The sequence below is a fragment of the Pipistrellus hanaki genome, assembly GCF_964339955.1.
Source record: "Pipistrellus hanaki genome assembly, chromosome: 21".
Classification (NCBI taxonomy): domain Eukaryota; kingdom Metazoa; phylum Chordata; class Mammalia; order Chiroptera; family Vespertilionidae; genus Pipistrellus; species Pipistrellus hanaki.
Genome location: NC_140523.1, coordinates 907,389 through 929,794, shown reverse-complemented (window position 1 = coordinate 929,794; position 22,406 = coordinate 907,389). Strand labels below are relative to the sequence as shown.

The 22,406-nt window shown below is 50.8% G+C and overlaps 2 protein-coding genes across 4 annotated transcripts in view; one reads left to right on the top strand and one right to left on the bottom strand.

Moving 5' to 3' along the window:
- Positions 1–229: 229 nt before the first annotated feature.
- LINS1 (lines homolog 1) lies at positions 230–8,302 on the bottom strand. Of its 2 annotated transcripts, XM_084869107.1 has the most exons (8): positions 8,152–8,280; positions 6,738–7,206; positions 6,536–6,625; positions 6,355–6,456; positions 5,523–5,664; positions 4,275–4,865; positions 2,941–3,112; positions 230–1,784 (listed from the first exon to the last, which is right to left on the bottom strand). In XM_084869107.1, the coding sequence occupies exons 2-8, from the start codon at positions 7,110–7,112 to the stop codon at positions 899–901; spliced, it is 2,358 nt and encodes a 785-aa protein (XP_084725233.1). In that variant the 5' UTR covers positions 7,113–7,206; positions 8,152–8,280; the 3' UTR covers positions 230–898. The 2 variants fall into 2 exon arrangements, with proteins under 2 accessions (XP_084725233.1, XP_084725234.1); XM_084869108.1 differs by lacking the exon at positions 6,355–6,456 and having other exon boundaries at positions 242–1,784; positions 6,738–7,218; positions 8,152–8,302.
- A 369-nt stretch (positions 8,303–8,671) lies between these two features.
- Positions 8,672–22,406, top strand: part of ASB7 (ankyrin repeat and SOCS box containing 7) — a 26,200-nt gene continuing 12,465 nt past the window's right edge. Inside the window, exons 1-4 of one of the 2 annotated variants that reach the window (XM_084869276.1) lie at positions 8,672–9,160; positions 9,414–9,505; positions 17,641–17,751; positions 18,816–19,067. In XM_084869276.1, coding sequence (XP_084725402.1) covers positions 18,857–19,067 — 211 coding nt within the window. In that variant the 5' untranslated portion in view covers positions 8,672–9,160; positions 9,414–9,505; positions 17,641–17,751; positions 18,816–18,856. Of the gene's footprint in view, positions 9,170–9,413; positions 9,506–17,640; positions 17,752–18,815; positions 19,068–22,406 lie in introns of both variants that reach the window. The other variant, XM_084869275.1, reaches the window with a different exon arrangement.

Below are 22,406 nucleotides of genomic sequence, written 5' to 3'. Positions count from 1 at the left end.
GATCGCTGGCCTTTGGTCAGTCAGGGCGAGTGCAGGCGGCAACCGACGGATGTGTGTCTCCCTCTCCCATCGATGTTTCTCTCTCTGTCTCTCTCCCCCTCTCTTCTGCTCTTCCTAAAAACCAATGAGAAAATACCCTCGGGTGAGAAGGAACGAAAGAGATGGGGGAGGTTTCCCAGATCCAACAGGGGAGGTGGGGCGTGACGAGGGAACGTGTGAGGAAATCAAGGTGGCAGACACGGGTGGGGGAGGGCCTCGGGTGAGGGCAGCAGGTTGCCCGTTGCACAAGGCCCTGCGGAACCTGTTTGGGTCTGACAAACAGTCTGTTTGTCAATGCCGCCGTCCCAGCACCCGGGGAGTGCTGGGGACGAGGCAGAGAGGTTTAATCGCGGAAATGCAGCGACTTGACCATTATTTAAAAAAATAATAATTTAGAACTTGCTTCCAAATAGCGCTGAAGCAGCCGGACGCCAAAGAACCCGTAAGCTGGGGTTCCATTTGTAGAAAAGACAAAACCAGGCGATGTTTATCTACGTCCTCTCCATTCGGGATAGAGCTACCTTCATGGCCATGAGAGGGAGAGGGAGAGAGAGAGAGAGGAACATCGATGAGAGAGGATCACTGATCGGCTGCCTCCTGCACGCCCCTTCCTGGGGATCGAGCCTGCAACCTGGGCATGTGGCCCGAACGGGAATGGAACCTCAACCTTTTGGGGTTCATAGTCCGGGCCTGCTATCTCTTTTTAAGTCACCAGGCTGCCAGTCTGACCTGTGATCACACTCAGAGTAAGTTAAAAAGAAAAGCCTTCCTTAAAGAATCCTTCGGAGGTTTACTTTTTGACCGGCACCTCATTCGGGCGACACAAACAAACAGTTCCCGGAAATGAAATGCCACCGTTTCAAAAAGGGTCCGTGCTTTTATTACACATCGCCTCGACCTGCTTTAACAACCTCAGGAGGGCCGCCGGGTTATACGGGAAGAGGTTTTTCCTCTGCAGACGGGAAACGGCGCCTTGTAGCGCTCGGAAGCACTTGGCTGTCCGGTGAAACGTTTCCACTTCGTAGTCTGCGTCCCTTGGTGCTTGGTCACGGCCCACGGAGAGAGGAGGACCGGCTTCGTCCAGAACCACAGGCCCCGACGGCAGCTCCGAGCTCCGTTCCTTCTCGCCCCTCCTTGTCCCCGCCGCGTCCCGCCTTTTCTCCGTGGCTTCTCGGTGTGCAGGTGTCTGCTTAGTATTTGCGGAGCACACGTCGGGGGACTCCGCCTCGGAGTCGTCGGAGGTGTCGTAATCCACCAGGCTCTGAGCAGCTTGCAGGGGAGACCGGCTCCCGGTCTGGGGTGTGGCGTGGCTCTCCCGGGACACCGAGACCCGGTGCGGTGGGTCCGGAGGAGCCTCGGACGCCCGGGAGACACAGGCACGCGCGCCCCTGTGACGGCCGAGGGCAGCCAGCGGCCTGGATTCTGTGCGGCTGCCACCTGTGTCTTGGCCGAGGGAGGAGGTCCGACCACAGGTATTTGTGCTATCGGCGCAGTCAGCGACATCAAAGTGCTTGCAGACGGTCAGAAATGCATCCCAGTCTCGGGGCAGGAGTTTCAAGTATCGGACGAAATATTCCAGGAAACAGGTTTCGGATGAAATCAGAAAGTCGAGGAGAACCGTGGAATCAAACCCTACGTTTTTTAGAAGGAATAAAAAAATGCAGTGCGGGTTGTAGCCATGGTCGTGGGTGTGACGGCTCCACGTTTCTCGTTCCCGGGCCTCGTTCTGAGCAGCTTCACGTTCTCTGAAAACAAAGATAACGGGGACCCCGGGTTAATGACCTTTTTCAAAAATACTAAGTGTTGGCAGATGTGATTCACACGTAAGAATTCACCTACCAGGTTACTGCGTAATCTATGCATTATTTGAAAAGAAAAAAAAGTCAAACCAATCTCTTTCTCCACAAATTCTATATTAACCTGATTCAACAGAATAAATTGAAGGATGAATTCAGAGGCGAGAGAAGAGAAATAATCAACCTGCTGGTGTGGCTCAGTGGTTGAGCATCGACCCAGGTACCAAAGGGTCGCCAGTTCGATTCCCAATCAGGACACATGCCCGGGTTGTTGGCTCTATGGCCAGTAAGGAGTGTGCAGGAGGCAGCCAATCCATGATTCTCTCTCACCATTGATGTTTCTCTCTCTCTCTCTCTCTTCCTTTCTGAAATCAACAACAAATATATATATTTAAAAATAAATAAAGCAGAAATAGTAGACAAGGTCATCAGTTATTAGCTTCCTAACCGATGACAGAGATGTGCCACAAGAAGGTATTACCTCCAGCCCGGCTGTTTTAATAAAGCAGAAATAGGATCAGTATGCAATGTCATCAGTAATATGACTTCATAATCCATTTCACAGCGCGCTGCCTCTAGGTGGCAGCGGCCCCAGTTGAACTGGGTATAAAAATGACAACTTTCCCAACCAATGAATAGATATTAAGAAAAGAACGAACATGAAAACTTAGAAGAGCAGCTCCTTTGATGACTTACAAGTTTTTACTCGCCTTTACAGCGGCAAACGCCACCTTATAGAAGCTCCATATTGAAAAGTCAGTCTTAGAAGCAAGAGCTCCTACATAAGTCGGTGAGATTAAGATTTGGACACGGGTAACACAGAGATGAACACTAAGCTGGCGCTTCCTTTTGCTAAGGCCAGGCTAGTTGTGCTAACTTGAGCTGCCTCGCCATCCACATCTTCTAACGAGAACTAAAATGTCATCTCGCTTTCATGTCGGGCAGGGTTGAAGGAAGGAGCTGGCTCTCACCAGGAAACCACAAGATTGTTAGGGATTTTTTTTTTTTTTTTCCTTCCTAATGATGGAAAGTAAACAATAGGGCCAGCGCAGCATCTCTGCTTTCCTGGCATGCGGTGGGTGCAGTGACTTGACGACAGACCAACCTGGTGAGCTTGAGGTAGATGCCCATTGATGCCTTGGCAGCCTCCAGCATGTCATCGTCTTGTTCTATGAAGACCCGGGACAGCCACTCGCACGGGTTGTGTGCCTGCACCGGGGGCTGGAGGTGAGGCTGTAAGAAGGCCAGGAGCTCAGACATGTACCTCTGCAAAGCAACTTCAAAACACCAACATTTTTAAAGGGTGGGCAACGGTTCACCAATACATTCAGTTCTTGCCTGGCTATATACACAGTGACAGCGCCTGAAGTCCTTTATAAAGAAGGCGTTATTATGGCCCAGGAGGTGTGGTTCAGCAATCCCCAGGAGGGGGCGGGAAGGAGGCAGCCAATCCATGATTCTCTCTTATCATCGATGTTTCTCTCTCTCTCTCTCTCCCTGCCTCTCTGAAATCAATAAAAAAAAAAAAAAAAAAAAAAAATGTTTTTTTTCCCCAAAAAAGACATTTATATATATATATATATATATATATATGGTTACCAATAATTTACATTAGTAGGTATATCACACTCAAAATGTCTGCAAGTTAGGGAACTGAGCTCCAGAGAAGAAAAGTGACTAATCAATCGAATACCATTAAAATGAACAGTCAGACTGTTCACGAATTCTTGTTGAAAGTACATAAATTAATGAATGGGCAGAAGACAACAGGAATCACTGAATGTCATAGCCATTACTAGTGGCAACAATGCCAGGAAACAAAACGAATTTTGCTTTCAAGATAACAAACTTCTTTTTGGTTATTCAGAGCATTAAAAGAAAATACTACTATTACTAGTAAGCACAGAACTCAAACACAAGTTTGGGAAGTGTTAAGGGCAACGTAGAACTCTGAATTATGTAACACATGCCACCTAGTGTTGTAAATTATAACTGCACACAATTATATCTAATATATACAAAAGTATAGCTAAATGTCCAAAGCAATTCAGGAAGTCACTGCTTACAAGCCAAACCTTTTGCTAGAACTATCCGCTGCTTGTTTAGAGATGTCTGTTCTTTATTTTTCTCAAATGAAGAGGAGGACATGTCTACCCAATACCTAAACTGAATATCATATATTTAAAAATAAATATATTTTTAAATGGCTATAGGTAGGACTGTACATCCTGGAAATTACATGCAACAATTTCTTCATAGTAGATTAGTTTCCATCCAATACCTAATTATCAATAATCTCTCTTCCTCTCCCTTCCTCTGAAATCAATAAAATTACATATCTATATATCCATATATCTATATATCTATATATCTATATATCTATGTGTGTGTGTGTGTGTGTGTGTGTGTGTATATATATATATGAGTCAGAAGAATTACCTTTCATTTCCTCGGCTGAAGCACACTTTTGAAACTTGATTTCTAAGGACTTCATGATAAGCAGGCTCGTGGCTCTCAGGATCACGTGATCTGGGCCAGGGGGCCGCTCACATCCAGGCTGGACCTCCCCGCCCGCGAAGCAGGCAGGTTTTCCGCAGACGGACAACGTCCCCAACAGGCCCGCATCCACAGCGTGCAACACGGCATGAGCCAACGCCGCCGTGTCCCCGTCTACATGCCGGTCCGGCGGCGCAGGGGCGGCCGCGGCCCCTCGGCAGAGGTCCTCGCCCACGTTCCAGAGGAGGCACCTCTTGAGGAACAGGACGAGCTTCCTCCGGACGAAGGCCTGGGCGGGCCAGGCGATGGCGCTCAGGACACCGGACGGTCTGGAGAAGACGATCCTCTGGCAGGTGAGGTGCAGGTCCCCGTGGGCTCGGGAAGCGACCAGAAGTTCCAGCAGTTCCAGGAGGCCCAGCAGGCTGCTGGCCGTGTCGCAGGCGCCTGGGGTGCTTTCGGGATGCTGGGAGAAGAAGGAGTTATAAAAGGCTTCCAGGGGCGTGTCCAAAGGAGCCAGGAACCGTGTCAGAAGGTCTGCAAGGATGAAGAAGGTAACTGTGAACCACAGGGAAAACGAAGCCTTCTAAACATACACACGATTACAATTCAATTTCTACAAATGCTATCGCTTTTACAAAATGAACAAATGGGCTTGCATTACCTCTACCATGAACGAACAAAGATACACAGACTAACCTGAGTAACGAAGGTTAAAGTATTACTTTACAAGTAACCATAGAACTGGACTACTTTAATTTTTAATAACGATAAAAAAGGCTTTTAATTTTTTTTAAGGTGTCCTTCCCCGGCCAGGGTGGCTCAGTGGTTGAACAACGACCTATGAACCAAGAGGTCACAGTTCGATTCCCAGTCAAGACACATGCCCACGTTATAAGCCCAATCCCCAGTAGGGGGCGTGCAGGAGGCAGCCGATCAATGATTCCCTCTCATCCTTGACGTTTCTCTCTCTCTTTCCCTCTCCCTTCCTCTCTGAAATCAATAAAAAAAAAATATATGTTTTTTTAAAAAAAGATAGCCTCAATCAAAAAATATGGGGCAAGATTCTTGGATTATTTTCATACTTGAAAAGAGATCAGATGTTGTAAAATGAGTTTTACTCTTTGTTATAAATGTAATTCCCCTTGGGAGCAAGTTAACGACAGTTGTTTGTGGGGGGACTATCATCCGTACCTGGTTTTTGTGAACATGTATCTTTAAAGATTTCTTTTATTACAGCAGTAAGAGTCCAGAGGCAGTATACTACCTTATCACTTTCAGAGTATTCAGAGAGACTTTTTTGGCAAAAAGCAATCCAGGAATTACTTAATGTTATCTACAAGACACAAAATTTAAAAAAAAAAAAAGTGGTAAGTTATAATAAACTAGAGGCCCGGTGCATGGATTCGTGCACTGGTGGGGTCCCTCGGCCTGACCTGCAGGGGTCAGACTGAAACCGGCTCTCCGACATCCCCCGAGGGGTTCCGGATTGAGAGAGGGAGGTTCTTGGGTGATGCACCATGGAATCGGGCTCCCTCCTCTCATTCCAGGTGCCAAGAACCACCACTGCCAAGTGGCCAGAGCTCGGCAGCTCCTACATTGAGCATCTGACCCCTGGTATCAGTACACTATAGCTACTGGCCGGTCAATTAGGCTTTTATATATATAGACTAGAGGCCCAGGGCACGAAAGTCATGCACGGGTAGGGTCCCTAGGCCTGGCCGATGAGAGCCCTTTGGCTGCCAGCCAGGGCCTCCCTTTGTTCCATGCCCCCTCCTGGTGGTCAGCACATGCCATAGTGAGCGATCGGTCTGCCAGTTGGTCTCCTGGTTGAACTCCCGTGGGGACAATTTGCATACTAGGCTCTTATATATATATTAATATTGTCCTTACAATTGCAAACCACCTATTATACACAATAGGACTATACAAAATTGTTTTTAAGAAAGTATGGTAGCCGAAACCGGTTTGGCTCAGTGGATAGAGCATCGGCCTGCAAACTGAAAGGTCCTGGGTTCGCATGTACCTTGGTTGCGGGCACATCCCCAGTAGGGGGTGTGCAGGAGGCAGCTGATGGATGTTTCTCTCTTATCGATGTTTCTAGCTCTCTATCCCTCTTCCTTCCACTCTGTAAAAAAAAAATCAATAAAATATATATTTTTTAAAAAAATAGAATGTAGAAGAGGAGTGATGGATCGAGGCCTTACCTGTTCTCTCAGTTGGAAATACAGAAGCCACGCCAGGCATTTTGCTGTCATGTGAGACAGCAACTTATCCGAGTCTTGGAACGTGCAGACCTGTAGGGAAATAAACAAACTGATCTACGCCTGGTGAACGTTTTTAAAACTTTCCTTTTTTTTTTTTTTTTAATCGAGATCTCTAAAAATAGACAGAAAACAAACGGCTTACTAATTGGGAATCCAGGTCCGATGATTTTAGAAGAGCTGCAAGGATCTCTTTGTACTTCTCCTTGGCACGGAACTCAGTCTCCGCGGACAGCGCCCTGCTCACCATCACCTGGACCACTGTCAGCCGAAGGAGCGCTAAGTCTCGGGCACTGCTCTTCCAGGGACTGGTGGCCGGATGGACAGGGGACAGGGACGGCTGGCCCTTGCCCTGGACGCCGAGGGGGACTGCGGGCTCCGAGGAGGCGGCGCCAGAGCCATCGTGGACTGGAAACGCCGGGTGGAGACAGCACACGTAATCCTGCGTGTCGTTCTCAAGGGCGGCTCCCACCAGCACCTTCTTATACAGCCGGTCCAAAACCTCAAAGGACTCCTTCATGATGGCTGCCGACGGGTGTCTCCTGGACAGGAAGCAGGGCGATCCCACATGGCACCTAGGAACCTTAGGAATGCGGCAAATCTCTAAGGTGTTTCTTCTGTAGAACCTACAATGGGAACAAAATAAAACACTTTAAAAGTATAAGTGTTCCAGCCCGGCCAGTGTGGGTCAGCATTTGAGCGTGGACCTAGGAACCAGGAGGTCATGGTTCGATTCCCAGTCAGGGCACAGGCCCCGATTTCGGGCTTGACCCCAAATGGGGGGGATGGGGGGCATGCAGGAGGCAGCCGATCCATGATTCTCTCTCATCATGGATGTTTCTCTCTCTCTCTCTCTCTCTCTCTCTCTCCCTCCCTCTCTCCCTCCCTCCCTCTCCCTTTCTCTTTGAAATCAACAAAAAAATATTATTTAAAATAAATAAATCAGCCGAAACCGGTGTGGCTCAGTGGATAGAGCGTCGGCCTGTGGACTGAAAGGTCCCAGGTTCGATTCCAGTCAAGGGCATGTACCTTGGTTGCGGGCACATCCCCCGTAGGGGGTGTGCAAGTGGCAGCTGATCGATGATTCTCTCTCATCGATGTTTCTAACTCTCTATCCCTCTCTCTTCCTCTCTGTAAAAAAATCGATAAAATATATTTTTTAAAAAAATAAAAATAAAATAAATAAATCAATAAAGTGGGTCTGGTTAGACTCTACAGGAAGTTGAGGGAGGTGGGGGCGGCCTGGGCATCAGGGCCAAGGTTAGGGGAGCACAGAAGTTCCCGGCATCCCTGCCGACCACCAGGGCCAACACAGCTGGTCAACAATGGTCTCAAGAGCACCTTCCACCCTCATTTGAAAGGAGGGGGAGGGATGGCTTCCCATCAGCATCCTAGGTGCTGCGTACCTCCCCTTTGCCCCGAGGGTCATATGCATCACCTTTCTCCCAGACCCAACAGGCTCCAACAGGAGATGGGGGGGGGGGGGACAAAAGAGGGGGAGAAGGAGAAAGGAAGGAAGGCACCCCTTTCCAGTTTCAGGAACTGCTCCTTCTATTTACCTTGTGCCGGTGCTGGCCGTTCCTGGCCCCAGGGGCTCATCTTCTTAAAACAATGGAGCTCCGTTTACCTGTCAGAGGTACCCTCCGCCGCCACCGCCATAGGCCAGCCACCGCCGGCCCCCTCCGGGCCACCGTAGTTCACAGACCCTCCAAGGCGGCCCCGCCCCTCGCATGCGTAGAAGCGCTGTTCGGCGTACAGCGTCTCCTAGCAACGGCTTCGAGTCCCCCCGCGAGGGGCGGGGGCTTCGGAAGCCACGGCGGGGAAGCCTAGAGGGTGGTGAGCGAGTGCAGCCAATCGGAGGCGAGTCCCAGCTTCCGTGGCCACGCCCTCTCCCGCCGTCGCGAACGCGCGGCCGGCTTTACGGCAGGCGGAGGGGTGGTGCCGCCGGGGACGAGGCGGAGAGAAGGCAGCGGCCAGCCAATCAGGCCGCCTCCTCTCCCGAGCCCCGCCCACCCCGGGCTCGGTTTACGGCTCCGGGCTCTGGCTCCAGGGCGGCCGCTGATTGGCTGCTGGAGGCTTGGTCCCATCCCAGTGACCCCAAAGTGCTGGAGGAGGGAGGGAGGGGGCGGGGGTGGCCCAGTGCAAAGTGCATCCTGAAAGCCCCCCGCCCGGCGCCCCCGCGGCTGCCCCGGAGGACCCTGCCCGAGCCGAGACCTCGCTGCCCGGAGCGCTCCCGTGTCCTCGCCGCCTCGGAGCTGGGAGCCTCCGGCCCGGACCGCGGCAGCCCCTCTTGCTTCGGAGCGCCCTCAGACCGGGGACCCCCCCCACCCCCACCCCGACCCTGTCCCCGAGCCGGGACTTCCTCCCTGCACCCCTGCCCCGAGGCTGCCCCGAGGCCGGGACCGCCGCCTAGCGTCTGCTCGGCTGTGTGGATGCTCGCCGGGGCTGGGGCCGGGAGGCTCCGGAACCCCCCGTGTCCGGCCCTGCCCGAGGCATCTCTTCAATGGAGAAGTTGGTGAGTGTGGAGGAGGCTGAGAGCGGGGAGCGCCGCCGCAGCTGAGGAGACAGGTAAAGTCAGTTACCTTCCCTGAAGCCAAGGGGGCGGCCGGGAGGGAGGGAGAGAGGAAGGGAGGGGGGGAAAAATCACTGCATCTTCCTACCTTGCCCTGAACCAGCCCCTCTCTCTCCCCCTTCCCCCCGCCCCCCCCCCATCTCTGTCTCCCCTTTTGCTCCCCTTCTTCCAAGCACCCCACCACCACCACCGCCACCTCCCTCTCCCTGCTGCCCTGCACCTCACCTCTACCTGCTTTCTGACTTCCAGGTTTGCTGTTTGAGTCTGCAAAGCCAGAGGAGGCCTGCCCACCCACCTGGGAAGCAGCCCGGGACTTCTGAGCAGCAGCATCGTCCTCGCAGGTAATCAGCCAGGCCTCCCCGGCCCTCCCCCATCGTTTCCCCCGGGCCCTGGCTCATGAGGCAACAGCTCTCCGTTCACCGTGGTTCCCTGGGGACTGGGGTGCAACTGGTTCCTGGACACACACACACACACACACCCCAGAAATGCTGCTCTCTTTGCATCAAAATCCCCTGAATTTTCATAACTTTTCTACAACCTCATCATCTCCCCCTCTCTCCCCTCCAGCCCCTTTTCTCTCTGTGTTTTGCATGATCTTTGGTGATGGTACCGTTTTCCTCGCTCTGAGATGCGGGGACCTTTCTGGGGTCCCCCCCTAGGAATTTTCCTCCGTTGCTTGTTCATCCTGAAGGACTCTGCCTTTTTTATTTTATTTTTTTTTAATTAATCCACAGCTTTCTCCGTCCCACCCCCCTGATTCCTGCCTATCCCTGTCCTTCAGCCTCTGCCAGAATTAAAAAATCGTTGGGATGCCGAAACCGGTTTGGCTCAGTGGTAGAGCGTTGGTCTGCGGACTGAAAGGTCCCAGGTTCGATTCCGGTCAGGGGCATGTACCTTGGTTGTGGGCACATCCCCGGTGGGGGTTGTGCAAGAGGCAGCTGGTCGGTGTTTCTCTCTCATTGACGTTTCTAGCTCTCTATCTCTCTCTCCTCCTCTCTGTAAAAAAATCAATAAAATATATATATATTATTTTTTTAATCGTTGGGAGTTCCCTAACCCACCAGGGTTTGGGAGAGAAAGGTAATGGCTGGAGATGGATGCGTTTTGGAAAACGATGTGAGTTTTTTTTTTTCTTAGGCCCGTGGTCGGCAAACCGCGAGCCACCTGCGGCTCTTTGGCCCCTTGAGTGTGGCTCTTCCACAAAATACCGCCGCCCGGGGCAAGTCGGTTTTGAAGAAGTGGCGTTAGGAGAAGTCTAAGTTTAAAAAAAATGTGGCTCTCCGAAGAAATTTGATTCGTTGTCCTGTTGCTATTGGGCTCTGTGGTCTCGTGAGTTTGCCGACCACTGGCCTAGTCTAAAGGGAGTCGTGTACCTTAATGGTTGTAGATTGCAGGAAAGCAATATTTACCCCCTGAAGGTCTTATGTAGGGAGAACACTTCAGGCTTTTGTGTGCTTCTGAGGGACACGTGTGGACGGGCTCCGAGGCTGTTCAAATAAAATGGTAAGATAATAACTTGTTACACCTCCGGTTTTCTAGAACGCATGAAAACTTTCTGTGATAGCTCGTTATCATGTGACACTCAGGAATTTTAAAACAAAGGCATGTTCTTGGCTTTTCTTCTGGGCCCTCTTCATGCATGAGATTTCTCCATGCCAAACCCTCACAGATAATTTGTTAGATTTGAAATGTAAGCAGTTACCCCTGGCCGGTGCGGCTCAGTGGGTAGCGTGTCGGCCTAAGAAGGACTGAAGGGTCCCGGGTTCGGTTCCAGTTAAGGGGCACGTGCCTGGGTTGCAGGCTCCATCCCCGGCCCTAGTCCGGGTACGTGAAGGAGGCAACCAGTGGGTGTGGCTCTCTCACATCAATGTTTCTCTCTCTGTCTCTCCCCCTCCCTTCCGCACTCTCTGAAAATCGATAGAAAAACATCCTCGGATATTTATCTTTAGAGGATGACACCAAACAAACAAGAGGGGGGAAAAGCAAAGAAATGTAAGCATCAAAATCCATGCCATTCCTAAAGGAGGAGGTATGATCAGGGAAATCATACCAGCATCAATTCAGAAATTAGCCAAACGAATGACTTTTCTAACATCCAATCACGGCCGTCTACAGTGAATTTTTTTTTTGTGTGTGTGTGTGTTTTTTTTTTAAATTTTGAGAAGTTGTTGTTGTTTTTTAACATATTTTATTGATTTTGTACAGAGAGGAAGGGAGAGAGATACAGAGTTAGAAACATCAATGAGAGAGAGTCATCGATCAGCTGCCTCTTGCACACCTTCTACTGGGGATGTGCCCGCAACCAAGGTCCATGCCCTTGACCGGAATCGAACCCGGGACCCTTCAGTCCCCAAGCCGATGCTCTATCCATGGAGCCAAACCGGTTTCGGCTACAATGACTTGTTCATCTCAGAGTCATTTTAATATCTCAAGACGGCTCAGGGAATTGCAGGTACCACGAAGTACCTAAAATAGCAGAAGTCCTCAGAAAATCTGTGATTTGCTCCGGTCCGCTGGCCTTTCCGCCTGCCACAGAGAGAACGGAATGTCCGTCTTGAGTCTCCTTCTTGCCAAGACATAGCGAGAGACACTTTTTTAAAAAATATATATTTTATTGATTTTTTTAAAGAGAGGAGGGAGAGGGGGAGAGAGTTAGAAACATCGAAGAGAGAGAAACTCCATCAGCTGCCTCCTGAACACCTCCCTCTGGGGGTGTGCCCGCAACCAAGGTCCATGCCCTTGACCGGAATCGAACCTGGGACCCTTCAGTCCACAGACCGACGCTCTATCCACTGAGCCTCACCAGCCAGGGCATGAGAGACACTTTTAAGGGGGCTCTAGGATTCTCACGTTCTTTTTTGTTGCTTTTGGTAATCCTCACTCGAGGATATTTTTCCATTGATTTTTAGAGAGAATGGAAGGGAGGGAGAGAGAAACATCAGTGTGAGAGACACATGGATTGGTTGCCCCCAAGCAGGGCTGGGCAGGGATCGAGCCTGCAACCAAGGTGCACGCCCTTGCCCGGAATTGAACCTAGGACCCTGCAGTCCTTAGGCTGACGCTCTAGCCACTGAGCCACACCAGCCCGGCCTGGTTTGCATATTCTCGAGAACTGGAAGCAGATACCAGGGGGATGTGCACGCTACAGGATTTCGAGTCCGTGTCTACCAGCGACTGCCCCGTGGTGGACAGTTTGGACAGCCTTTCTGAATGTTCTTAGGATCGGATTCATTTCCGTGAAAGCTGGGCAGAAGTCTGTGACGTTCAAGGCAGTTTGGAGTATCTCAGTGTGCGAGACACCAGAGAGATGTCTAATAATTAGGACTTCCAAAAATATTAAAAATGAATTATGTCTTGCTGAAACTGGTTTGGCTCAATGGATAGAGCGTCGGCTTGGGGGACTGAAGGGCCCCGGGTTCGATTCCGGTCAAGGGCATGTACCTTGGTTGCGGGCATATTCCCCAGTAGGGGGTGTGCAAGAGGCAGCTGATCGATGACTCTCTCATCGATGTTTCTAGCTCTCTATCTCTCTCCCTTCCTCTCTGTACAAAATCAATAAAATATATTTAAAATATATAAAATGTATTTAATATATATATATATATTTTTAAATGAATTATATCTTTCCTATTCAGGCCTTCTCTGTTAAATAATTTTTCCCCCCGGCTTTAGACTTAATTCTAGCCAGGCTGGTGTGGCTTAGTGGTTCAGCATCTGGACTCCCTGCCCCCTGCCTTCCGCAAAAAGGAATGTCTTTCTTGATTCTTTCCAGCTATCTAGAGATACTTCTAAGGGGCTCTGAGGGCTTGCATATTCTTTTGTTTTGAGCTAAGAACCAGGAGGTCACAGGTTCGATTCCCCGTCAGGGCACATGCCGGGATTTCTGGCTCAACCCCCAGTAGGGGGCGTGCAGGAGGCAGCCGATCCGTGATTCTCTCTCATCACTGATGCTTCTCTTAAGAACTCATCATCAACACACACCTCGGCCATGTCAGACTTTGTAGTATTTCTTTCTACTCATCTTCTCTTTGAAGGGGTGGTTCGGTTTCTGTGTGTGCTTTTGTCTCAATATTCTTGGGAGTTGCTGATTTTATTTCCTTAGCGGCCTGTAATCTCGGTTTACTCTGCAAAAGAAATGCTTTTTTTTTTTTTTTTTTTGAGTAGCAAGCTGTTATCTTGTTTCCAGCTTGTGTGAAATCTGAAAGCTCATTTGTGTCACTTAATCAGAAAATGTGTGGACTTCCAGTGAGAAATAACATGCAGAAAGCCATTAGTGACTAATCGTGCACGCCGAAGGGAACTGGGGACATGTGGGCAAATTCGGTGCGAGTTATGTAATTTTTAGACAGGTCTGAAATATATATATTTTTTTTTAATTTCCTTCACTCCATGGTATGGATGCAGACTTTTTCTTAATTATATGAAGAAAGAAGTTTTGATTTTTAACTTAATGAAGTGTACTCGGCCATCCATGTGGGAATTTAGTTGGTAACATTTATTTCTGTATTTGCTTTTTTAATATATTTTCATTGATTTCAGAGAGGAGGGGAGAAGGGGAGAGAGAGCGAGAGAAACATCAATGATGAGAGGGAATCACTGATTGGCTGCCTCCTGCACGCTGGGATGCTATCCAGCCTGGTGAACCGTGACCTTTTGGTTCAGAGGTCGGACACTCAACCACTGTGCTACACCAGCCAAGCTCGATGGTAACATATAATTTCTAAATGTTTAGTTTCTAATAAGGTCAACAGCATAAAAGCTTGGAGGCCTGTATTATCTTTTGACCCCATGTAGAGTAGAAAAGATGAATTCATCACATTTAAACATAGTATTAACATCGGGCAACAAAATATTATATAAAAAGATACATCAGGCCCCGGCGGTGTGGCTCAGTGGTTGTATCGACCTATAAACCAGAAGGTGATGGTTCGATTCCCGGTCAGGGCACAGGCCCGGGTGGCAGGCTCCATCCCCAGTGGGGGGCGTGCAGGAGGCACCCAATCAGTGGTTTTCTCCTATCATTGATGTTTCTCTTCCTCTCCTTTCCTCTCTAAAATCAATACAAATATTACTTTAGAAAAAAATTATATATATATATATATGTGTGTGTGTGTGTGTGTGTGTGTGTATATATATGTATGTATGTATGTATGTATATATATGGCTCATTTGGCATATAATTCTGAAGTCTTCCTTGTTAGTATGCCTTCTGTGCTTTCTTTTCTAACTGTAAAACCTGAAGTGGAGTTTCTAAAGACTGCACCTTCAGAGTTTTGGTCCTTCTGAGTCATCATTCATGTAAAACAATTCTCATTGTGCATTTACTTACTTAGAACCCGCCGCCCAGGCCACGTTCCCGTGTTCAGGGGGCGGTTTCCGTGAGCTCTCAGGTCCTCCCTCACACCTGCTCCCTGGAGAGCAAACAGACTTTTCTTTTTCACTCTCACGTCTGGACTTCCTCTGTGGTTCTCAGCGGCCACCTTTGCCCTTTAAGATCAATCGTCATGTTTTTCTTTATTCATGTACACGTGGGCAGCTGTGCTCCAGTGAGCACAAACGCCCACAGAATAGCGCCGAGGTCAAACGCATTGTCTGACGCTTCGGACTTTTAGGACATTTGGCCATAAGTCATGTCATCCTTCATAACGTAAGGGCTGCATCTGCCAGGGTTCATGTGTGCATGGCATGTGCGTCTGTGTGCATGGTATGTGAGTCCATGTGTGCATGGTATGTGTGTTGTGTGTACACGGTCTGTGAGTCCATGTATGCACAGTCTGTGAGTCCTTGTGTGCATGGCATGTGTGTCTGTGTGCATGATGTGTGAGTCCATGTGTACATGGTATGTGTGTCGTGTGTACATGGTCTGTGAGTCCATGTATGCACCGTCTGTGAGTCCTTGTGTGCATGGCATGTGTGTCTGTGTGCATGGTATGTGAGTCCATGTGTGCATGGTGAGTCCATGTGTGCATGGTGTGTGAGTCCATGTGTACATGGTATGTGTGTCGTGTGTATATGGTCTGTGAGTCCATGCATGCACGGTCTGTGAGTCCTTGTGTGCATGGTATGTGTGTCTATGTGTATGGTGTGTGCGTCATGTGTACACAGTATGTGAGTCCATGTGTGCGTGGTATGTGTATTCATGTGTGCGTGGTATATGTGTGTCCATGTGTGCATGGTATGTGTGTGCCCATGTGTGTGTGGTATATGTGTGTCCATGTGTGCATGGTATGTGTGCGTCCATGTGTGTATGGTATGTGTGTCCATGTGTGCATGGTATGTGTGTGTCCATGTGTGCATGGTATATGTGTGTCCATGTGTTTTTCCTGTGAAGATCCCTGCACGTAAAGAGTGCTTTTGGGGTTTAAACCGATGGTTATTGTTTATAGCGGTGGGTATTGTCAGAAACGGGAGAAGTGATGAGCCGTTTCTAGAATTCCTTGGTTCGTTTAAAGCGGGCAGAGCTGTCCGGCCGAGTTCTAACCAGGGGTCCCAGGAGGGGCCGGGCCTGACGGTGGCAGGTTCCCGCCAGGCACCCCGTGAAGCCGCCCGTTCCGGACCCTCACACGTTGTCACTGTGCGTGCCTCCGTCTTCATCTTTTAACACAGAGGCTTTTCTCTCTCTTTTTTTAAACATTTTTATTGGTGTCAGAGAGGAAGGGAGGGGAGATAGAGAGAGAGAGACATCCATGAGGAGAGAGAATCACGGATCGGCCGCCTCCTGCACGCCCTCCCCTGGGGATCAGGCCCGCCACCCGGGCCTGTGCCCTGGACCGGGAATCGAACCCTGGCCTCCTGGCTCCTAGGGCGAGGCTCGGCCACAGAGCCACACCCGCCGGGCAGGATCCCTTTTCTTGTAGTTAGAGAGGGATTTTTTTTTTTTCAGAGTTCACAGGAGGAAGCTGGCCAGATCTTTGTTAATCGTTTACTCACCGGGGTGTGTGCGCACGGGAGTGACAGTTTGAAAGTGACTCAGGTGGTGCCTCTTGGACGGACGAAGCACTGGCATTTAAAATCACCACCGCCTTTTGCTGGTCACCCGCTCCCTCTCGGCTCTGCCTGCCTGCTGTACTGATCGCACACGTTTTCTCCTCGTGGTCCTGCCTGGAAAAAGACAAGTGACCCACGGTGTCCTTTAAAAAAAAGGAGTTCAGGCCCTGGCCAGTGCGGCTCAGTGGTTAGAGTGTGGGCCCAAGGACTGAAGGGTCCCGGGTTCTACTCCGGCCAAGGGCACGTACCTCAGGTGCAGGCTCGATCCCATTTTCCATTTGGGGCGAGTGTGGGAGGCAACCAATTCATGGGTCTCTATTGTATTGCTATTTCTCTCCCTCCCTTTCCCTCCCTCTCTCTCTCTCTCTCTCTCTCTCTCTCTCTCTCTCTCTCTCTCTCGTCTGAAAATCAGTGGAGGAAAAAATACCCTCAGGTGAGGATTAATAACAACGGAAGGTAATTGCCCTGCCCAGCCGCAGCTTTCTCTTGTGCCTCGATGGTTACAGGTTTGATATCTGGTCACAACATGTACCCAGGTTGTGGGTTCAATCCCCCGGTTGGGGCCCCATGGGAGGCAACTGAACCATGTTTCTCTCTCACATGGATGTTTTTCTCTCCCTCCTGCCCCCCCTCCCTCTCTATCTCAAATTAATAAATCATATCCTTGGTTGAGGATTTTTTTTTTCATTAATTCAAATAAGGCAAGTCTGAAAATATATTCTGAATAGAGCCAATGTGTGATTTATTATGTTTATTCTTTTTCCAAAAATGCCCTGCCTCTTTAGAGGAGGAAAAAAATTTTTTTCCCTGAAAAATAAGTGATTTTTTTTCCCCCCTAGCCAGCTTGGCTCAGTGGGTAGTGCTTCAGCCTGCGGACTAAAGGGTCCCAGGTTCGATCCTGGCCCAGGGCACAGGCCTGGGTTGCAGCTCGATCCCCAGTGGGGGGCGTGCAGGAGGCAGCCGATCCATGATTCTCTCTCATCATTGATGTTTCTCTCTCTCTCTCTCTCTCCTTCTCTCTTCCTCTCTGAAATCAATAAAGAAGTATATTTAAAAAAAAAAAAAATAGCCGAAGCCGGTTTGGCTCAGTGGATAGAGCATCGGCCTGCGGACTGAAGGGTCCCAGGTTCGATTCCGGTCAAGGGCATGGACCTTGGTTGCGGGCACATCCCCGGTGGGGGGTGTGCAAGAGGCAGCTGGTCGATGTTTCTCATCGACGTTTCTAGCTCTCTCCCTTCCTCCTCTCTGTGAAATATCAATAAAATATATTAAAAATAAATTAAAAAATAAATAAATACGTAGGTGATTTTGTACCGAAAGGAGACGAATGGGGGTCCCCAGGTCGCTTTCTCTTAAGACTTGCCCTGAGCCCTGTCCCTGCCCCGCGAGGTGCTGAAACGGAAGTTGATCGCCAGGCGATGCGGGCGGGCGGGCGCGAGTCTCTGTGGCCTTCCGCGTTTCCCCACGCGTGCGTGTCCCTTGTTCTCAGGCCCAGGAAGCCGATCGGTGTCTGGAGGCAGAGCCCGCGCCCCACGATGCTGTGTGTGCACCATGCTCGGTAGGCAGCGCCCGCCCCGGAAAAGGCGCTTTCTTCCCGAAGGTGAGCGGCTGGCCGGCCCCGGGCCCCGGGCCGTTCGGGGGGGGCGGTAGGGAGGGGGCTTTAACTTCGACTCCTGTCCCCCCAATCAGTTCACGTAAACACAGCCCCTGCTACGAGAAAATCCAGGTTTCGTGTGATGGTGTGTGACCTTTCTTTCCTTGCAGAGGAGCCCCCCCAAACCAGGGCCAGGGTAGATGGTCCCATGGAAAGGAGACTCTGTTAAAGATGGCTGCTCTGAGCTCCCATCGGTGGTGCTGGTGGTGGTGGTGGTGGTGGTGGTGGCTCTCCTCCTCCTCCTCCTCCTCCTCCTCCTCCTCCCCCTTCTCCCCCTCCTCCCCGCCCCCCCAATGTCTAACCTACATAACAGAGCAAAATATCTTTAAAGAACTTCATCCCTTAATTTTTATTTTTTTATTTTTAGAAATGGAAGCCCACTAGGAGATGAGTCTAATCCTCCAAATTAGCCCAGATGGAGTGGCTTCCTAAAAGAATGTTATTTTTTTTTTAAATATATTTTATTGATTTTTTTTTTTACAGAGAGGAAGGGAAAGAGATAGAGAGTTAGAACATCGATGAGAGAGAGTCATCCGTCAGCTGCCTCTTGCACACCCTCTACTGAGGATATGCCTGCAACCAAGGTACATGCCCTCGACCGGAATCGAACCCGGGACCCTTCAGTCCGCAGGCCGACGCTCTATCCACTGAGCCAAACCAGTTTCGGCTAGAATGTTATTAATTTTTTTTTTTTTTTTATTGATCTCAGGGAGGGAGAGAGAGAGATGGAAACCTTGGCGATGAGAGAGAATCATGGATCGGCCGCCTCCTGCACTGCCCCCTACTGGGGATCGAGCCCACTGCTTGGGCCTGTGCCCTGACCGGGAATGGAACCGTGACCTCCTGGTTCGTGAGTCAACGCTCAACCACTGAGCCATGCTGGCCGGCAGGGCGGGCGGCTTTCTTTTGCAATCTTCGATCCTCCCGCGGAAATGGCTCGGCCGTGACAGGTTGGGTTCCTCGCGGCCCCGCATCCTAAACGCCGCGTTCTCTGCCTCCTCCCCTTCCAGGCTGAGCCCCGCGACCCGATGCGTCCCCTGTGACCGCGAGGATGCTGCACCACCACTGCCGGAGGAACCCCGAGCTGCAGGAGGAGCTGCAGATCCAGGCGGCCGTGGCCGCCGGGGACGTGCACACCGTGCGGAAGATGCTGGAGCAGGGCTATTCCCCGAACGGCCGCGACGCCAACGGCTGGACCCTGCTGCACTTCTCCGCCGCCCGCGGCAAGGAGCGGTGCGTGCGCGTCTTCCTGGAGCACGGAGGTGAGGCTGCGCGGGGGCGAGGAGACTGTGTTTAATGTGAAACGTGTGTGTGCGTGTGTGTACATGTGTGTGTGTATACATACATACATATGTATACACACACCCTGTTTCCCCGAAAATAAGACAGTGTCTTACATTAAATTTTTTTTAAAATATATTTTATTGATTTTGTACAGAGAGGAAGGGAGAGGGATAGAGAGAAACATCGATGAGAGAGAGAGTCATCGATCAGCTGCCTCTTGCACACCCCCTACTGGGGATGTGCCCCGCAACCAAGGTACATGCCCTTGACCGGAATCGAACCCGGGACCCTTCAGTCCACAGGCTGACGCTCTATCCATTGAGCCAAACCGGTCCCGGCTTATATTAATTTTTTTCTTCCGAAGTTGCGCTAGGTCTTATTTTCAGGGGATGTCTTATCTTTCCATGCGCTAGGTCTTATTTTCGGAGGATGTCTTATTTTCGGGGAAACACGGGGGGTGTGTGTGTATATATATATATGTATATATATATGTGATATTTTTATTGATTTCAAAGACTAAAGGGGAGGGAGAGAGAGATAGAAACATCCACGATGAGAGAGAATCATCAATTGGCTGCCTCGTGCACGCCCCCTACTGGGGACCGAGCCCACAGCCCCGGGCATGTGTCCTTGACCGGGAATCGAACCCATGACCTCCGGGTTCATAGGCGGAGTCCACTCAACCACCGAGCCACGCCAGCCTGGCATCGCTCAACTTCTGATGACCCCTCTCCTATGTGGAGATCGATCACAGTCACTCCGGGAGTTTTGTTTGCAACCAGATTGTCAAAAGGATGAGTTTTCCCTTGTAACTAGTCTGTCTGCAGCCAAGGCTGTGCCGGGGGTTTGAACCAAAAGCCCCAGCCCCTCCTCCGTCCGTCACCTCGTCCGGCTGCCCACGTTTCCGCAGCGGAAGTGGCCGTGGGGCCCCCGTGGCTGGAGAATTGCACCGGTTTCCCCGGCCGCCGGCGGCCTTGCCCAAGCAGACCGCCCTCGCCGGGCCCCTTGAAATGTGTCCCAATCCGGGGCCCTCCACCGCTCAGAGGGCCTGGGTGTCATTGTGTCCCAGTGCCGCCCTGTGCTTTCAGTCTACCTCCTTGAGATTTCTTTTGGATGCTTTTGTTGTTGGTGGTGGGGTTTGGTTTTTTTGTTTGTTTTGTTTTTTAAATACGTGTGAAATATTTTATCTTATATTTGTATTGATTGATTGAGAGTGGGAGAGAGAGAGAAACATCAATGATGAGAGAGGCTCATGGATCAGCCACCTACTGGGGATGGAGCCCACAACCCGGGCCTGTGCCCGGACTGGGAATTCATCCGTGACCCCCTGGTTCATAGGTCGACGCTCAGCCACTGAGCCACGCCATCTGGGCTCATCTTTGATTTTTCTATCCTTCTCTCCCTTTCCCTTCCTCTCTGAAATCAATTTAAAAATATATATATATACACAAAAATATATATATACACACACATATATATAAATTAAATATGTTTTTATATTTAATTAAACATTTCATTAAATATAAGTATCTATGCTTATGTAAATTAAATATATATACATATATACTTATATTTTAAGGTCCCTGATCAGCCCTGTTTTATATAGTTTGACGCTCAACCACTGAGCCGCACTGGCCGGGCTCATCAGCGATCTTTGATAGCGCCAGGGGGCAAGACCCTCCTGCACCTTGAAGAAGAACACATTTTAGAGCAGCTGTTTGTGAATGTAGTCAAAGAATTAAGGAAACGGCGGTCAAAAAAAATAAAAGAAACCTACGGCGCCACTAACTCATCCAATAACAGACCATGAAAAACAGATCGAGTCTATTATACATACGCTAGCGGCCCGGTGCACAGAAATGCGTGAACGAGTGGGCCTCCCTTCCCCTCCACACACACACACACACACACACACACACACACACACCCCGCCGCCGGCACAGGCCTCCCCTCGGCTGCTGTTCCCCGCGTGTGCGCGGCCGGTGTGTTCTCAGGGTTTTCCCTGAGGCTGAGCAGATCCCTGCTCTGCGTGTGAATCGTGGTTTCTCCCAGCTCCTCCGTGACAGACACCAACACGTAAGTAAAACCCGGAAAAGACCCAGAGGGGACGCCAGGGGCCCACATGCGGTCTCCCGTAACGTGGCTTTCACTGCGCCGTTGAACGCGGCCCGTCCAGGGTGCGCGCACGAGGGGATGAAAGGTGGGAGAGACGAGAGGTGGCCGTGACATTTGGCTGGCTGAGGAGGAGCGTGTTGCCTGGTCCGGTGAAGGCGAGAAGCGGGCGTCCTGGCCACATGGGCGGTTTCGTGTGGATCTAAGGGGCTCCTTTCTCCTTCCCTCGTGCCTGTCCCCGCTTAGCTGCTTAACGGAGGCTCAGCATCCCGTCAGAATGGGAAGGTCGTGGCTGATGTTCCTGGCTTTGACCAGCAGGTGGCAGCAGGACGCTTTGTTAAAAATGCTCACCCTCCTCTGTACGAATACAATCTATACCCGTGGTCGGCAAACTCATGAGTCCACAGAGCCAAGTGTCAACAGCACAACGATTGACGTTTCTCTGGAGAGCCACGTTTTTTTAAACGTAAACTTCTTCTGACACCACTTCTTCAACACAGACTCGCCCAGGCCGTGGTGTTTTGTGGAAGAGCCACCCTCACAGGGGCCAAAAGAGCCCCATGTGGCTCAAGAGCCTCAGTTTGCCGACCAGGGATCTCTGCTAACCAAAGGGTGATATGCTAATTAGACCGGGAGACCCTCCGGACAAAGCCATGGGGGCGGGGCCAAGGCAGAGTGGTTAGGGGCGATCAGGCCGGCAGGGGAGGGCAGTTGGGGGACAATCAGGCAGGCGGGGGAGCAGTTGGGGTGGAGCAGACCGGCAGGCAGAGTGGTTAGGGGTGGATCTGGCCGGCAGGGGAGGGCAGTTGGGGGACAATCAGGCAGATAGGAGGTGCAGTTGGGGGTGAGCAGGACAGCAGTGGGGGCAGTTGGGGTGGAGCAGACCAGCAGGCAGAGTGGTTAGGGGTGATCAGGCCAGCACGGGAGGGCAGTTGGGGGCAATCAGGCCAGCAGGCAGAGTGGTTAGGGGCGATCAGGCAGGCAGGCTTGTGAGCGGTTCAGAGCCAGAGGTCCCAGATTGCGAGAGAGACGTCCCATCCCTGTGGGATCGGGCCTAAACCAGCAGTCGGACATCCCCCGAGGGGGCCCAGGTTGGAGAGGGCGCGGGCCGGGCTGAGAGACCCCCGCCCCCACCCCTCCGCCAGTGCACGAATTCGGTGCACCGGCTACTAGTTTCTGTCAGGCCGCACAGTACAGGGTCGCTG

Bases quoted from the DNA above. Each gene is read 5' to 3' on its own strand.
- LINS1 (XM_084869107.1), bottom strand. From the start codon at position 7,112: ATGAAGGAGTCCTTTGAGGTTTTGGACCGGCTGTATAAGAAGGTGCTG. The intron at 6,626-6,737 runs GTAAGCCGTTTG...ATTTCCCTACAG, and splicing joins CGGACCTGGATTCCCAATTA to GTCTGCACGTTCCAAGACTC. The intron at 3,113-4,274 runs GTAATTCTTCTG...GGTGTTTTGAAG, and splicing joins TTCAGCCGAGGAAATGAAAG to TTGCTTTGCAGAGGTACATG.